The sequence below is a fragment of the Cetorhinus maximus genome, chromosome 20 (genome assembly GCF_964194155.1).
Source record: "Cetorhinus maximus chromosome 20, sCetMax3.hap1.1, whole genome shotgun sequence".
NCBI classification, from domain to species: domain Eukaryota; kingdom Metazoa; phylum Chordata; class Chondrichthyes; order Lamniformes; family Cetorhinidae; genus Cetorhinus; species Cetorhinus maximus.
The window spans coordinates 71,326,694-71,346,032 of NC_135898.1; the positions used below are offsets into that span (position 1 = coordinate 71,326,694).

Sequence of the window (19,339 nt, forward strand, 5' to 3'; positions counted from 1 at the left end):
GTATTTGCCACACATGTATTCAACAGTTAACTGAAGTGGTGCGGAGTGTAAACAGGTATGGGGTTTGGGGACAGCAAAGCATCTGAACAGGATAGTGTGAGTACTGCTATCTGGGATTAGCATGCTGCTTCACATGGGATTGCTCCCCATGTGCAAGGTATCCAAAATACTCTCTTCCAAGGTAATTGATCTTATCATTTGTATTCCTTTTTTGATGTGGATCTTTGTTCTTGTATTATGTGTCTCCTTGTCACAGGCAAAAAATATTCTTGAAATGTTGTAAATTGAAGGAGCACACACTCAGGGACAGAATGTGCCAAATCTCAAGCTCATCTTGGGTATCAAGAAGCGATCATACATCTTACATTCAAACAAAAGTAAAATTGTGCTGATACAAAAAATAGGAAGCAGAAACAGAAATTGCGTCAATAGCTAATTTGTGTTGTAATGATTTGATGTGTAAGTCATTGGAAGATGTCTTGGTGACAACTGTAAGGTAGAACTCAAATGTGCGCCTTGCTTAAGTATAGGCGTCTATGAAAAACTATAAGATTGTATGAATCCTTGGTATGGATAAGTTGTAAATATGGACTAGCTTGACAGGCTTTTTGTGGCAAGCAATCCGAAGCCATCTACGTGGCATGTAATATGGTTGGTTAGTCTGACCTTGCCAGATTCCTGAAATGGTGTTGTTTCTCTCCAAATGTGTTCCAAGTTCTGCAGGTGCTAAACGCAGTCTAGCTGCCACCTCTGGGCAGAATGGTACAATGCATGTTCTGAAATGGGTGCCCTGGAGAGTCGCGTAGTGTAATCCTTTTTGCACTTGCCTCCTGCAGCTCCACTTGCGCTTTGCCAGGATCAAGCAAGGGAATGGCTGCTGTGTCAGTTTGTTATTTTGATGTAAAAAGGCCACATAATTAGTACCAAGTGTGATGTTTCACAGAAATTCCCTTCTCATTTCATGACTCCATGTGCACCGAGTCACCACTCAGCCATGTTTGAAACTGTTACAGCTTTTTTTTTTATTCATTCACGGGGTGTGGGCTTCGCTGGTTGGGCAGGCATTTATTGCCCATCCCTCATTGCCCTTGAGAAGGTGGTGGTGAGCTGCCTTCTTGAACCACTGCAGTCCATGTGGTGTAGCCGTTCGGAAGGCGAATTAAATATTTGCCCCTGTTCATGGTCACTTTCTTTTAAGTGGACACCTCCTATTAATTTTCTCAGCAGCATTAAATGGCTGTGGCATTGTATCCACGCATTTCCTTTGGTGAGCTGCATGTGTGAATTGAGCTGGAAGCTTGTGGCTTTTAGAAATGCTAATAGTGATGTATGGTAGTTTCACAATACTCTTAATGCTCCTTTGGATGAATAGCGATAATTATGCTTCCGCAGGATAGCTTTGTGCTGACTCATTACTACCAGATTCCTGGGTATGCATTTTTATTTTGTGAAACATAAATTGAATCATGGGCAAGATCATGAGCAAAAATACAGGAAATGTGATTCCTAACTGTAAATAGGAAAGAAATGGATAATAACTTGGCATGAAATATATTGCAATTCAAACAATAATAAATAACAGGAATGCACTTTATTTATCAAATCCATAAAAAAGCTATTCCTGCTTTGCACCAGACTGTAACTGAAGCAACCTTCTTCAATAATAGACTATCACAGCATTAGGGAGGACCCTGCTTACAGTGCTCAGTTAATATTGAGGTGAATCTGACTCATGATGCGTCCACTCCAGAGTGGTGTGAAGTTTATCCATGTCAGCGCAGTAAGCTGCAAGTACAACCTTCGATTTACACTGTTTATTTTCAAGGCAACAGGGATGTCAACATGCAGAAAAAAAGTCATAACACTGAAGTATCTCCTCGGCACATGAATGACCATGTTCTAAGTGCATATAAATGATACAGACCAACGGAGCTGTGCCAGAATCCTTCCAAGAAACAAATGTAGTTGAAGTTTTAGACTATAAGCAAGAATATGTGACATAATTTGATTATTATTTCCAGATTATAAAAGTAGATTTATATGGGGAGAATTTTTCCTATGGCGGGTGGGCTGGGCGGGAGTGGGTGTGGAGCCGATTGCCGCCCGCGATTGGTGGCGTGCCACCATTTTACGCAGGTGGGCCAATTAAGGCTCACCGAGCATAATGCGCAGCCAGTATCATTCAGTGCTACCTGTGCAAGCAGGGGAGTGGGGAGAGTCAGGGCCAGCGCTCTTTCGCGCGAAAGAGCGCAGGGGAATATGAGACCGAGTTAGGGCTTGGGGGGCAGTCAAGGAGCAGAGTGGAAGAGTGAATGACTATCTGGATGCTGTTCAAATATGTCACCCGGATGTTGAGCTGACAGTGGGGCGGGTCACTTCCTGCCCTGCCACGAATTACCCCAGGCTTGAATGTTGTCCAGGTCTTGCTGCACACAAACACAGACTGCTTCAGTATCTGAGGAGTTGTGAATGGTACTGAACACTGGGCAGTCATCAGCAAACATCCTTAACTTCTGACCTTATGTTGGAGGGAAGATCATTGAAGAAGCAGCTGAAAATGGTGGGGACTAGGACACTACGGAACTTGTGCAGCGATGTCCTGGGGATGAAATGATTGGCCTCCAATAAACACAAATATTTTCCTTCTTGCTAGGTATGACTCCAACCAGTGGACAGTTTTACCTCAAATTACTTCAATTTTGCTAGGGCTCCTTGATGCCACACTGGGTCAAATGCTGCCTTAAAGAGCAGTCACTCTCACCTCATCGCTCCTTCTACCTTACTTCATCTCACCCTATCAGCACATCCTTCTATTTCTTTCTCCTTTGTGGACCTATTTGGTTTCCCCTTACATAACAATATAATCATTCGTTCTAATCCATTCTTTCAAATACTGTACTCTGAATACTTTGATTACTTTCAAATTGAATGGAATCAATAATGGTTGCCTGACTACTTCTTCATGAGACATTCACAATTTGATGCAGTGTGATATGATGCAAAATAATTGATCCACTGGTGACTCATCTGAGCCAATGGCAATTTGTTACTTGCTGGAAGTGTAAGCTGATAATGGGGCAGCTGGAACCTTAGTGAATGATGGGGGCATTGATTTCAATGGAGGCAAAATTGGGCGATATATAAATTCCTATCCCATCTCAGCAGTTTCTCAGACTAAAGAGACCATGAGTATGAAATTTACAAACATTAAGGAAGACCAGAGATGAAATCACTCCCAACATCTCTCAAGGTTGTGGATGTGTGAAGTAGACTTCAATCAAACAAAATGCTATTAATTGTTTGTGTTATTAAAAAAGACCTTTAAAAATAGTTGGTTAACAATAGGATTAAAGATTATAAAGGAGGTCAAATGATGAAGGTGATCAAACACTGTGTGGAATGTTCCAGTTCCAGTAGTTTAAAGAAATTGTGTGCCTGATCTTGCTGTCAAAATAATAATGTGATAATCATCTATCTTCATGAGTTCTCTGCCTGAAGGCAGGTCTGACCCACAGCGCCACAATCTCCACCACAGGTAGGGCAAGGAGGCCGGTCCAGAATCCACTCCAACCGGATTGGGGATCAAACCCTATGCTGTTGGCAGCAATCTGATCTACACTGACCATCCAGCCAACTGGCCCCTGAAGAGTCTGGATTACTGTGGCAATATACACTTTTATATGCATGTTGTAGTCTGGATCTATGGATAGTGATAATAAAGGCTTTAAAGACCTATACCATTATTAATATGCAAATCGATCAACAAGTTCAGGGAATTAAGAGGTAAGCCATGAGTTGCAAATCTCCAGAACTTGCTGGTTGATTTACACTGCTCTGCATCAGTTGGTCTTTCTGTTCCTTGAAGTTCCAGATGCCCCATTGCACTTGCCGCACCATTGTCAGTTCACACTTCCAGACAGTAATGGCACAAATGATTTTTTTAAGTTAAAGGGTGCAGACTAATGTCTAATTAAATACTTATGTTATGAGATTTTTAATAAATATGAATTTTTAATTTCTCTCTGGCCACGGGGGAGGTGCCAGAGGACTGGAGAACAGCTAATGTGGTTCCGCTATTTAAGAAGGGTTGTAGAGACGAGCCAGGGAACTACAGGCCAGTGAGTCTCACATCAATGGTAGGGAAACTATTGGAGAAAGTTCTGAAGGAGAGTATCTATCTCCACTTAGAGAGGCAAGGTTTGATCAGGGATAGACAGCATGGCTTTGTCAGAGGGAGGTCATGCCTAACAAATTTGATTGAATTTTTTGAGGAGGTGACCAGGTGTGTAGATGAGGGTAGTGCAGTTGATGTAGTTTATATGGATTTCAGCAAAGCCTTTGACAAGGTCCCACATGGGAGACTTATAAAGAAGGCAAATGCACATGGGATACAGGGTAATTTGACAAGGTGGATTCAAAATTGACTTACTTGTAGGAGACTTAAGGTGATGACAGAAGGATGCTTTAGTGACTGGAAGCCAGTGTCCAGCGGCGTACCACAGGGATCTGTGCTCGATTCCCTATTATTTGTCATTTATATAAATGACATAGATGACTATGTGGGGGGATAGGATTAGTACGTTTGTGGATGACACAAAGATTGGCCGGGTGGTTAACAGTGAGGTTGAGTGTCTTGGGCTACAGGAAGATATAGACGGGATGGTCAAATGGGTAGATAAGTTGCAGATGGAATTTAACCCTGAAAAGTGTGAGGTAATACATTTTGGAAGGAGTAATTTGATAAGGAAGTATTCAATAAACGGCATGGCACTAGGAAGTTCTGAGAAACAAAGGGACCTTGGCTTGTGTGTGTCCATAGATCTCTGAAGGCAGAGGGGCATGTTAGTGGGGTGGTGAAAAAGGCATGTGGGACACTTGCCTTTATCAATTGAGGCATAGATTACAAAAGTAGGGGGAGGTCATGTTGGAGTTGTATAGAACCTTGGTGAGGCCACAGCTGGAGTACTGTGTGCAGTTCTGGTCGCCACATTATAGGAAGGATGTGATTGCACTGGAGAGGGTGCAGAGGAGATTCACGAGGATGTTGCCTGGGATGAAAGATTTAAGTTATGAAGAGAGGTTGGATAGACTTGGGTTGTTTTCGTTGGAGCAGAGAAGACTGAGGGGCGACCTGATCGAGGTGTAGAAGATTATGAGGGGCATGGACAGGGTTGATAGGGAGCAGCTGTTCCCCTTAGTTGAAGGGTCAGTCATGAGGGGATATAAGTTCAAGGTGAGGGGCAGGAGGTTTAGGGAGGATGTGAGGAAAAACTTTTTTACCCAGAGGGTGATGATGGTCTGGAATGCACTGCCTGGGAGGGTGGTGGAGGCGGATTGCCTCACATCCTTTAAAAAGTACCTGGATGAGCACTTTGCACATCATACATTCAAGGCTACGGGCCAAGTGCTGGTAAATGGGATGAGGTCAGGCGTTTCTCATATGTCGGTGCAGACTCGATGGGCCGAAGGGCCGCTTCTGCACTGTGATTCTGTGATTCTGAGATGCTCCACTTTAGCAAGAACTGATCTTATATTTCTTGAATACTGTTATGACCACAGCTGATGTTAATTGCCAAGCAAACCAAATCCCAGGTAGAAACTTGGCTTACAGGCCAGACCCTTTTTTTTGTATTCTGTAAACAAGGAAAAAACGTACTGATCTCAGGATCAAGATGTACAGTAACACTTTCGGGATTTTAAAAATTAAAAGTAAAAGTTTTATTAATAACAATAAAAGAAAACTTAAGCACACAGTTAAAATTAGTCTTACAAAACATTCCACCAAAAGACCCTCTACTTGGTTAGACCCATGAGTGAACACCTTCCAGGTAACACTCCCTTATAGTGGGTTAACTATAAAAATCCAATAATATTACCCAAGGCAAATTGCTGTAGCTTTAATAGGTGCATACCACATGACCTCAAACTCTCTCCCACTCTGCTGTGGAAATCCAAAACTTCAGAACTGCAGCCCAAGACTTTTCTGGCTTGACTGAACGGCTGATTCAAACTGCATCTTCCCCCAGCCTAGAGCTATTTCTAGGAGATCTTCCTCATACAGCCAATAGCCCACAGCTACAGCTAACAGCTCCACAATTACCTGAAGCTCCTGCAAGATGCAAACATGTTTCTTTTTACCTCTGACTTCCCTTTGATATTCAAACGAACTCTCAACTTATCTAAAAATGCTAATGTTAGATCTAACCTATTCACTTATACCTCAAACTTAATGCCTCTATCTTTTCACGTTTTAAACCCCCAGGCAACCTGTCATCTAGTAACCTTCCCCAGCTTAATTAAATCATTTACACACACACAAAACTTCACAGAATAACACAATATTCCCAAAAAAATGTAAAAAAAAAAGATCCATTCTCACAATACATTTCAAAACAGTTGAATGATATTATGTTGTCATCTGACAGCTTTGTAAAGTTAACACTAAGAAAGTTGGGGAAATATGTAACAATGCTTTATTTCTTTAGAGATTAAAAATTTGGGTAGATTCCATGATTGGAAAAATAATGGGCACAATGGTGTCATTGCACTTCCTATATTATTATCTGGGACTATGCAAAATTCCAGGAGCATTTAAACATAAATGCTATTGTTCAATGCAAAATGTTGTGCTGTACTTAAATTGATGTATTTTTTTTTAAATGAAGGAGATGGCTTCATTATGATAAGCGTTGCAAAATCATAATTATGTTTATGAAACATTTCATTGGTTGCATTTTGTTTGTCTTATTTTCCTCTATAACTAATGGATCCCTGCAAACAAATAGAAACACCACATAGATCATTCTGAAGTAAAGTGACTGTTACTAAAGGACACAATTATTAAGTTTTGTGTTTGAAGATACAAGGAAACAATCTAAAAATATATGTTCTTCAGGTTGCCAAATTGGAACGAGAAAAAAATCAAGAAGGAAAGCTGATCAGAGAGCAGGAGCAACACAAGCATATCGTGCTGGTAACTGAACTCAGAGCCAAACTACACGAAGAAAAAATGAAGGAACTTCAGACTGTGCGAGAGACTCTGTTAAGGCAACATGAAGGTGAGCTTCTCCGAATCATCAAAATAAAAGATAATGAGAACCAGAAACTTCAGGCACTTGTTAATGCCTTGCGTGATGGAGCGACTGACAAAGTTAAAACAATGCTTTATACTGAAGCTAAAGATGAGGCCAAGAAAGTGTTTGAGTTTGAGAAAATCAAACTGCAAAAAGAGATCTCTGATTTGAAGGGAGCTAAAAAACAGGTGGAAGAAGCATTAAGTCAGGCTATTCAAGCTGACAAGATGAAGGCTGCAGAGATAAGAAGTGTGTACCACCTGCATCAAGAGGAAATCTCCAGGATAAAGAGAGACTGTGAAAGGGAGATTCGTAGGCTGGTACGTATCGATTTCTTAACCTAGCAAATATTGCTAACAAACGTATATTCGATCAGAAAGTTAAATATAAAGATTGTTTTCGATGATGGGAACATTGAGATTTACTGCAATAAATCCTTGGATCTACTTTAACTATTTGAGGGTTGCAGTAGCATTTAATCCCAAACAATGAACATCGTATAATTCAGTTTTACGACAATCAGTCCCTAACAAATAACCTTGTGATTTCCTCAAAAAAAACAACCTTTAAATATCCTTCTATGAAATATGTGATATTGTAGTCTTTAAAAATTATATCATAAAGGATTGCAGTATATTTTGGAGAGTTGCTTGATCCTACTAACAATGATCTGTGTGCACTACGGCACGTTGCTTGGCAACAGCTGACAGTGCAATTAAAAAAAACACTAACTGTGAAATATAAGCCTAGAAATGACTTGGGGTTTCAGAAAATGAACGCTTAATGCATTTTTATAATTTTTCTATGCCAGTATTTTAATACAGATGTTAACCTGTTGATTGTTAAATGAATTATGTCTCCAATAAAATAGCAGACTGGTTAAGTATTTGTATGCTAATATTGCCAACAGTAATGTCTAGGCAATAATCTCTAATAACAGGTAACTGAGTTTGAGGTAAAGTTTGTAATCCAATAAATCACTTCAACTCTGCTTTCACAGTACTAGTTTCAACTCTCCTAGGTGTTTATCTGTAGGCTGTTTTTAATTAAATACATGTTATGTGGTTCAATGCATTCCTTTATTTATAGCTTTCAACTTTCCAAATATATGATTAATTTTCTTTCAGTCCTTATATACTAAAATCATGAAAACTAAAAACTCAATGTGCAAATGGTTAATGGTCATTTAAACTTTAAATAATATTGATCATCACCAAAACTGTAATGTATTTAGTACATCTCCAAAGAAGACCCTATAAATAATGTCCTGAGAATGTATTTGTCATAATATAAGTCACTTTTCACCCACTAATCATATAAATGTAACAAAATCTGTTGGCAATCAGATCATTAACATAGCCTATTTATTTTCTTCTTTTCTGGATCTCAGGAGATAAGTTATGGGAAAGATTGAGGATTAATTTTTTTTCTTTTGGAGCTTTCAATTACAAAGGAATTTTGAAAAGTTTACCTGGAAAAATTAGTCATGATGGCAAAGAACCCAAATACCAGAGATCAAGTTGAAACTGAAGAAGTTGGGAATAAACAGGAAAGACTGGCAGAACTTATATTTTTACAGACCTGAAGATTTACCAGGGAATACCCCAGTGCAAAACTACAGCTGGAACATCATTAATATGTAGAGAGTCTCTGTGAGTCAGGAGTAGAGTTGGAGGGGAGAGAGTCAATGTTAATTCGGAGTGGGGTTGGAGGGAAGAGAGTCAGTGTTAATTCAGAGTGAGGATGGAGGGGGGAGTCTTTGACAACAGGGAGAGTGCTCTGTGAAGGGTAAGCAAGGGCTTGGTTGGTCTATTGAATATGGATAAATCCAGAAGTTTCCCAGTTTGCCTTTTAACAGGCTTACAAATCAATCAGTTATGGAGTAATGTTTAAAATTGACCAATATCTTAACAATAAAAATTCAAACTGTCCAGAGCCCTGTTAGGAATGACAAGCAGAAGGATGGTGGAAGAAGAATTTTGAAGGGAAAGTACAATTTTGCTGCTACAGGCCTATCAAGAATGGTTTAACTTAACAACAGTTTTGTATAAATAAATAAAAAGTGTAAAGGAAACAAAACCTGCTTTCTTGATCACTTAGTTAGCAGTTTCTCATAATCTTATTATCAAAAGTAAGGAACTGAGTTAGGAATAAACTTTCCATGAGGAAAGAAAGAAATTATTCATAGCATGAGAATAATAAAGACAAGGTTGGGCTATGGAAGAAAGAGTTGGAAATGACATTAGTAAAGCTGAAAATGTCTCTGAATATTAATTCAAACGTCAATAAACTATACAAAACCCATAAACTAATGATATCATTTGGGTTTGTATTCTTGAACTCACAGCTAGCAAAAGATGCCTGGATTTTGTATAAACTTTGTATAAATTTGCTCATCTCTAGCAAAGGAAGAACACATTAACTCACAGATTAATTCAACATTAAAGTTGTAAATTTGTAATGCTAAAGAAAATGGCTGAATTTTATTTGAGAAAATGCAAGAAAATTAAGGTCATTCTTGGTGCACTTCCTCTTTCTCCTGAAATGTTAAACGGATACATTTGTTGCTTTCCCTGTTTTTTCTAATTCAATTCACCAGCCTCACTGCAAATTGGTGTAGCTCCATTCTCCTGTCTTCTCTTAAAGTTATTTGTAATCCAAATACATGCTGCTGCAGCAGCAGGCACTTACACAGAGTAATGATTGGATATGTGGAACAGGTAAGATCAGTGAAGTGATTCACCACTAAATTGAAGCACATTTAATAACCAAAGGAGAAAGTGCAGCTCCAACAAAAGCATCATATAATGGAACAAATCAGGTTTGATGTTAAAATCGCATATTTGGAAGGTAATGACATCAATATGTTGAAATTCTTTTTCTTTACATGGGCCTTATCCAGAAATGATTGGTGTTATAAAGTGTGAGAATATTGTACTTTCCACCACAATACTTCAATAATTTGCATAAAAACAAGAGACAGGCATTTGAAAACTATGTATGCATGTACTTCTGCACTTAATAGTAAGCGATGTAGGTAATGTAAGTAATGTACTAGCAAGTTTCCAATCAGTTGGAGGGTTTATTATTTTATAACAGCAGGGGCATTAACGTCATGTAGGGGAAGATATAGGGTGGAATTTAATGCCCTTCCCGATGGCGAGTTTGGTGGCAGAGGGCATTTAATTGGGCAGGAGGGTGGTGGGTGGGGACTCTGATTAAGTCTATGGTGGGAAGGCCTGCAGATGGCCCCATCGCCAATTGAGGTCCTTAATTGGGCAATTAATGCAGGTGGGGGTCTCACCATGTGGGGAGCATGACAAGCAACCCTGCATGGGCCCCTGGGGTTGGGGGGAGCGGGGGGGGGGGTGGTCCTTTAAAGCCACAGTGCCTGATCAAGGAACCTGGCATCGGCTCCTGCTGAGATCCACCCCCTTGCCCTCCTCATGACCTCCTGCAACCCCTCTCCCACCATCACTCACAGAGACGATCTTAGGCCTTGGGTGGATGTTGCACCAGTAGCAGCCACTGTCTCCCTGGTGGCACTGCCAGTCAATAGAGCTGCCAGCCTCTGACTGGCTGGCTGCTCTCAGTGGGTGGATTCCAGAGGAAGGCCGCTGCTGGCTTATCAAGTTCCTGAGCGGGACAAGGTATGGTAGGTATTCCTCAAAAGAGACGATGTGGATCTCTCACCAGCTCCCCAGAAAAGGGATCTGGCATCACTATGGATGAGCAACTCAGTTGAGCAGACCTGGGAGAGTGAAATGTGGGGTTTGGCTCATTGTGGTTGGCTTGTATTTGTCACAAACGTGTGGAATAGGAGGGCACAGAGGTGAGGTGGCAGTTGGGGGCTGAGGTTGTTGTCATCATAGGATTGGCAGTACTGGTTAAAAATCTTCTAAGTGATCTTTTAGAAGTTCTGATGCTTTGCAACTGGAAAGTATCTCTCTGTGTCTGCCTGTTTCTCAATCTGTCTTCTCTGACCATTTATGGATCACGGGAGCCAATAATTAAAAGATTCATGTGTTCTCAGTAGTTCATAATTGACCTTGTGTTTGCTTTCAAAGCTTGATTCATGTGCTTTTTGATATAAAAAAAACTTAACGCTCATTCCTGCTCTGTTGCCAGTCATCACCATTTTCTTGGTGCCATCTGTAAGGGAGTTCCACATGATGTTCTGCTGTCAGCTAGCTATGCTCCACCCTAAAACCTTCTGTGGAGGATTCTTTGAATTTTGTCCTACATTGATCAGTGAGTTATCTGTGAGTACTTAGTCACAACTTCAGTACTCACACCTAGGACATTGCAAAGTCATTCTTGGCCCTAATTACCATAGTTACTCAGGTGCCTTACACGATTATGGTCTAGAGACACTCGAGAACAGACATGATCAACTCCGCTGTTCTCTTGTGAGATTGCTACCGATCTCCAAACTTCATTACAGAACTCACGGTGGTTACCCACTATGAAATTCAAAACAGCTAACTGAATTAAGATGTAAACAAGACAGAAGAATAGCCCAATGCCATATCTCATCTGCACAATGAGCAAACCTGTTAAACTTTGAACCCCGATTGCATAAAGACACTAATTTGATAATTGGTACATTATTCTACTCTGTCCTTACTACCATTTTTTGTATTTGATATTTTGCTTGGAATGATTGTAAAGCTTACCTCAGTTTGGCCCTTGGTGGCAATGGATGTTGATTTTTAAATAAATTTCAAAAAAATGGTTGGGTAGCCTGCCAGCCGTTTGATGTCTGGGGTTAAAATCAACCTCAGGAAGTTTCCATTAGAAATGCTTCACCTCTCTACTTGAGAAATTGTTTATGTAATAAAAATAGAAAAAAATTCTATTTTGTTTTTAGTTATCCATTATCTACTTATAATACTAGCTGATGTCCCATGATCAGCCTCAGGAAGTTTCCATTAGAAATGCTGATTTAAAGAGTGTTATAGGGAGTAATATTAATATACTGGAATAGCATATCCACACACAAGTTTTTTAAATAGTGCATGGATACCCTAAAATAAACAATATAGTAATCAAAATGTGCAATATGAGGTACTGTAGCTAAAGTAGGCTGAATACCAAAAGAATTAATGAAGACTGCATTCCTCCTTTTCTCTCATTTAAATCAGTAGACTATCAAAGAATTCAGCCACATGCTTCCACTAGATTGCCAAAGACCTCAAACGACTGAATAATTGCAAATCCTCTACATCAAAGGGATAAAACACAGCTATGCCATTACAAGAAGCTATTAACTGTTATCCTTCCTTCCAGCTTGGACCAGCCACAGAGTGCATCTCTCCAAATCCATAGATACAATTTACAAGATACTGCTATTTACGTAGCAGGCAGGCAAATTTGTAAATTATCCATCTGCGGATGTGACATGGCCTTTTTCTTAGAATGGCAATCAAACACCTGAATGATCAAAATGTAATGTTTTTTCCCTTTACCAGACACATTTTGTCTTCAACCCTGATAACTAAGTTGTCAAATATTACATGCTAGTGTAATAGTATTCTCAAAACAAGAATGATTTGAGTTTTCTACAACGCTTAGATACAAAACAAATGTAACTTGAAATCAGAATTTCTTAAACATAATAACTAGTTATTTTCAATTTAGCAGAATGTTACACACTCAACTTTACAACAATTCTAGTACATACTACATCAATCCTTTTGGATTGACCACCTCTCTACTTGAGAAATTCATGATCTTGTTTATGTAAAATTGAAAACAATCGACTTTGTTATTAACTATCCATTATCTACGTATAATACTAGCTGATATCCCATGATCTTGACTCCTCTGATGCAATACTAGATGTAGTCTTCAAGTGAAGCATAATTAAAATTAAAGGACCAGATGATGACAGCATTAGTAGGAGTGACCACACCGTCCTTATGGAGATGAAGTTCCACCTTCACTCTGAGGACACCCTCTATCATGTTGTATGACATGATAAATGTGCTAAAAAAATGCAGATTCAGAACAACTCCAGCAGCTTAAAACAGGCCATCCCATGAGGCACTGTGGGCCATCAGCAGCAGCAGAACTGTATTCCAAAATAATCTGTAACATCATGGCCCATCAGACCCCTCACTTTACCATTAACATCAAACCAGGGATCAACCCTCATTCAATGAGGAGTGTTAGAATCATATCTCTCAAGAAGTTTCCTCTTACAGAATGGAAGGACATGTTTGTGTTGAACTGCAAAGGACTTTAATTAATGAAAAGCTGGGAGGCAAAAAGGCAATCACGTGCGAGAGAGAAACAAAACTTAAGTTGTGAACCTGCTTCTTTTGAAGGCAGTCTTGTTGGAGAACAAACTGAGGAAGGAAGGCTACCTTGACTGGCTCCCTCTCTCAAACTTGCCTAAAATTGTGTGTGGCTATCAACTTGTAGCAGAGAACCCTCATCTGAGTGTAACTAGTCTGCATTTGGACCTACAAAGCTGAGACCAGTGGTGAGAACTTCCAGTCATCCACCGGGTCTAGCAGCCCATCTTCGCACGAGAGAACTCCAGGTCGACAGCATCAAGACCCTGCGGACTTTATCCTTTATTTCATAATGCCCATCCTCCAAAGCCCATCTCTGCCGAGAGATTCTATCTGTTTGTCTGTGTGTGTGCTGGGTGAATTCTGTAGGAAGAGATAGGTAGTTATACTTCCCAATTATAATTGTGTGTTAACCAGTGCTTGCAACTTGTTAAAAGAAGTTTCGTTTTAAAAATAAATTGATCATTCTGCGCTTTTGAAAGAAGCCTGGCCAAAGTCTCTTTTCTTCTGGGTACTTGAGGTATAGGTACACAGTTGGCCATTTCGGTGAGAGGAATGGTTTGCGGAGTAGTGGGGCTTCATAATTTGTGCAGTCCTTCCATCCTGGTCATAACAGGAGTGTAGAAGAGCATGCCAGGAGCAACATCAGGGGACCTATAAACGAGCTGTCAACCTAGTGAAGCTACAACACAAGGCTACATGCATATTAATAGGTATAAGCAGCATGCTACAGAGTTAAGCAATCACACAACAAATGGATCAGATCAAAGCTTGGCAGTCCAGTTACATCCAGTCATGAATGGTGGGCAATTCAACAACTAACGGGAGGAGGAGGAGGCTCTATGAACATTCCCATCCTCAATGATAATGGAATCCAGCACTTGAGTGCAAAAGACAAGGCTGGACCATTTGCAACCACCTTCAGCCAGATGGATGAACCAACTCCGCCTCCTTCTTACGATCCTCACCATTGCAGAAGGCAGACTTAAGCCAATTACATTCACTCCATTTGATATCAAGAAACGCTTGAGCACACCAAATACAGCAGAGGCCATAAACCCTGACAACAACCTGGCTGTCGTGCTGAAGTCATTTGCTCCAGAACTAGCCGTGCCCTAACCAAATGCCACAGCACTGGCATTTACTCAACAAAGTGGAAAATTGACCAGGTATGTCCTACCCACAAAAAGCAGGACAAATCCAATCCGGCAATTACTACCTCATCAACCTCCTCTCAATCATCAGCACATTGAAGAAGGGGGTCATTGATAGTGCTCTCAAGTAGTACTTACTCACCAATAACCTGCTCACCAATGCTCAGTTTGAGTTATGCCAGGACCACTTGGCTCCAGACCTCATTACAACTTTTGTTCAAACACGGGCAAAACAGCTGAATTCCAGAGGTGAGGTGAGAGTGACTGCTCTTGATGTCATGGCAGCATTTATCCGATTGTGACATCAAGGACCCCTAGTAAAATTGAAGTCAATGGGAATTAGGGGAAAACACGCCACTAATTGCAGTCATGCCAAACAAGATGGAAGATTACTGTGGTTTTGGAGTCCAATCACCTCAGCACTAGGATATGCTGCAGGAGTTCTTCAGGACAGTCTCTAACTGCTTCTCTTTCCACCACCTAGAAGGACAAAGGCAGCAAGCGCACGGGAACGCCATCACCTCCAAGTTCCCCTCCAAGTCACACACCATCCTGACTTGAAAATGTATTACCATTCCTTCACCATCACTGGGTCGAAGTCCTGGAAATCCCTTCCTAACCACATTGCAGGTGTCCCTACTCCACACAGACTGCAATGGTTTAAGAAGATATAGCTCACAAGGGAAATTACAAATGGTGAATAAATGCTGTCCTTGCCATCAAACCCACATCCAGTGAATGGATAAATTAAAAAAAACAATTAGACCAGTGTATGTAGCTGTAATTCACTCTCTATGCCAAGCTCTTAAATTGCATTCTTATTCCAATATAATACTTGGATTCTACAAACTGAGATACTGGGAGGCACAAAGCTGAAGTTTTGCAATGTCACCCCCAATTGTAATTACAGCGTGACAAGTTTACACAAGCAGTTGACATATAAATGTGGACAAAGGGATTTATAACGGGAAAGGTTGACACCATGGTATAACAACAGGAAACAGGGTTTTGTGTACAGGAAATGCACACAGGCATAAGAATTTTAACATTTTATAAATTTGCCTGTGCATTCTTCCTGTCCATCACATTCTTATGTCACAGTTGACATGCCAATTTTGAGGGCAATTTCCTGGATAGATTCTGAAGATCAGTGCTATCCTCTGTGGCAATGGATCTGATATCTGTGCGTTTTTCAGAAAACAAGCTAAACACCATTATAATGAGGTCCTTCCATTAGGGAAGATTAAAGAGCCAAGCAATGGCAATTTCCCAGCCAGATACCTTTGGGCACCAAAGTAGGTGCTTTATCCCAAGCTCACCACCTCAGGAGATAAAAAGTGTCAAGATTTATGTGCAGTGCATATGCTTGGCTAAGCCCTTGAGTGACATTACTATTGCTGGAGAAGATAGCATTAGAAATACTGCTTAATATTGAAACTAAACAATGCTTTAATTCAATACTTTTATTACATTTAATTCAAATAACTGCCTTCATTTTATTATTTGTCAAATAGAAATTATTTATAATTGTGCTAGTTATTAATTTCAAATGCCCCAGGTGTCCCAGAATTTCCTGCTACCAGAAATGACCTTTCATAAATCATATAAAAAAATACAAGAATCAGTGTGAAGGAGACCTATAATCTCCTGGAATGATGGAACTTAAAAGTAACAACTGATGATTATTCTAACATTGTCTAATCAAATTGATCTGTATACTGAGCAGCCACTGATCTGAACCAATTTGATGGAATTATTAGCACCGTGGTATAAAGTAATTGGTGGATTTGCAAAGAATAAGCTATCTCTATCCTATAAATCTATCCCACCCTAAGCAATATCATCCTAATCTACAGTCATATTTGCCAACCTTCCAGATACTTGGAACCTAGTGTTTCTTTGACCATCAAACATCCCACATTCCAGGTAGCTCTTCCATTGACCAGTGTCCAGCCTCGATGCTGCATATTGCCGTTGTGTTCCCAGGCATGACAGCACATCACTGAATGATGCAGAGATACAGAAATTGATTATTTGGCTCCATGGTGCCAAGCTTCTGTCTCACTTAGTTTATTATTGTTTCCTGTGGTAGGTGATGCAGACTTGTTTACTACCTTATCTCAAGATATCAATATTTTGTAAGGCTATGACAAGTTTTGTCTTTCGGCTTTTTGAAGGTTGCTCTTTTTAGGGCTGTTTTGTTCCATTTAGAGCAGGTAGCTGAAGTGTGTGGAGATTCTTTTGAGATGTGATCTTAGGGAATTATAGAATATATGAATAAATCTAAAAGGGAAAGAAATTTCACAGAGATCAGTTGCAGGGTGAAAAGAGTACTGCAATGACCAATGGTTGGGTCCACATGTGCCCTTGTGGAGACTGCTAATCAGTCTACTCATGTAGCATACTAGCTGCCCTTACGACACTAGCAGATGGAAGTTCTGTCCCTTGCAAGTCAATGAAGAAACGCTTGGAAATGGCAGAGACCTAATATAACAGGGTCTGTGCTATTTTCCTAGGGGATTTGCTGATCCCTTGCCAGACCTACAGTCACAGAATTTCAACCCCTTTAAGTTATTAAAATTCAACATCACTTCATGTAATTATACAAAATCAGAAATAACTCCATAATTATAGATCATTAAGCTAGGAAAGATATATCTGGAAGGTCCTGAATTTTGTTTCATTTCAAAGGTTTTACAGCACCAGGCTTTCAGCCGCAAAACTACAAGGAATAAACATCTTTCATTGAATCAGATGGGTGTACCAGAAATTTTGTATCATCCAAAAAATGCTCTAACCTTTCAAATAACTGACCACGAATAGAGTAAAGCCATTTTCCTTCATTTAACTAGGCAAACATATCCTGGAAAACTCTGCTTTATTTTATCAATTTATTCACTAGTGTAACCTTAGGTAATCAATTCCAAGATCAGGGCAAACAAAATCTTCTTGCTCTGTTTTTTGCTTATTCATCATTTTTGATAGCACACTTCAATGTTCTCTGACTATGGTAGGAATATTAGCTAATAGTAATTTGTAATTATTCACCGACCATTTGTCCTATAATCTGAGCTTCTCCTAGAATAATTGTTGGCAATGGTTGGATCAAGTGGGCATTGTGGTATGTGTCTTAAGTTTGCTGCTTATCAAACTGTGATGGCAATGCCGACAAAAGACACCAGATTGAAATAATTCCCTCTTGGAAGCAAATTTCATTGGAAATTGTTTCTTGGATATTCTTTCAGTTGATTTTCAACCAGAGATGCTACACAGTTTCTTTTTTCATTTATTCTTTCACGGGGTGTGGGCACCGCTTGCTAGGCCAGCATTTACAACTCTTGCTGAGCCAATAATGGTAAAGCCAGTAACTCCGCTGCTAAGTCTGTGATCATCTATTCAAATTTAACTTTTCCCAGCTAAACGGATTACAGCGAAATCAATGCTCTTCTCTTAGGGATGGGGAGGAGAAGTTATCAGGATAAGCTGTGTCCCTAGAAACTGCAGCTTTTGTTGTTGGTGGGCATGGAGGATTTGGGGCTTATCATTGCTACCGTCATGAAAGAAAAAAATAGATGGCTGCAGCAGGCAGATGGCAAAAAAGGAAGAAAAATTAAACAATATTATGTTATTAACAGTGCCTGTAAATATAGAATTTAGACACTTGGACATATATCTAATTTCCTTTATTGCCATAAGGTTGAAATCCTGGATTCCTTGACACCATTATCACAAAGATTATAATGGTTCAGGAAAAACATGTGTCATGTAGTGAGCTTACCAGCATCTACTACACCTTAACACATAATAAAAGAAAACTTTGCCTTCAAGTTAGTAGCTAGAACCAAGAATGTCAGTTTTATACCTGGGTGATTATGAAAGGTAAATGAGGCATAATGACAGATTATAGAATGTTTGATGTCACCATTTAATTACTCCCATGTGGACAGACTCCTTTATTGGACTGTGAAAGATAGGACAAATGCAAAAATGAGGAGGGATCCAACATAACTGACCACCCTCACATTTTTTTCTGTTACCCACATGATTAGCTCAATAAAATCAAACAGCTGGTGGAAACTCCAAGCTTACATTTCCACAAGTAATACAAATAACATTTTTCTGAATATGATTCTCAAACAGGTGGAGAAAATGATTGCCACAAAGGACAGCGAGCATGCAGACACCTCCTTTTTCACAAAGACAATGCAAGTTCAGAGAAGGTTTATTAGACTAATACCAGGAATGGGCGGGTTGTCTTATGAGGAAACCTTAGCAGGCTATGCTTGTATCCACTGGAGTTTAGAAGAGGGAACCTGATGGAAACCTTTATGATTCTGAGGGGTTTTGACAGGGTGGATGTGGAGAGGATGTTTCTTCTTGTGGGAATAAGGTGTTGCTCATTTAAGATCAAGATGAAGATAATTTTTTTCTCCAGAGGATCATGAGTCTTTGGAGCTCTCTTCCTCAAAAGGCAGTGGAAGCAGAATCTTTGAATATTTTTAAGGCAGAGCTAGATAAATTCTTGATAAGCAAGGGTGTGAAAGGTTATAGGGGGGAAGTTGGGAATGTGGAGTTGAGGTTACAGTCAAATCAGTCAATCTTATTGAATGGCAAAGCAGGCTTGAAGGGCTGAGTGGCCACTACTCCTGCTCCTAATTCATATGTTCGTATGTGTGAAGGGGAGAATTTCAGTGCACGATCAATCCATTCTGGGTTAATGACTATGAAGAAATGTTAGATAAAGTGCAGCATCATCAAATGATCAACGTGCTGTAATTTATTGGCCAACATGGCAACAATATCTAAAATCATC

The 19,339-nt window shown here is 39.8% G+C and overlaps 1 protein-coding gene across 1 annotated transcript in view; it reads left to right on the forward strand.

Annotated features, from left to right (window-relative positions):
• jakmip3 (Janus kinase and microtubule interacting protein 3) overlaps positions 1–19,339 on the forward strand; it is a 315,901-nt gene that overhangs the window by 132,335 nt on the left and 164,227 nt on the right. The window contains exon 3 of the mRNA XM_078564910.1: positions 6,896–7,393. Within this exon, the coding sequence (XP_078421036.1) occupies positions 6,896–7,393 (498 nt within the window). The remainder of the gene's footprint in view (positions 1–6,895; positions 7,394–19,339) is intronic.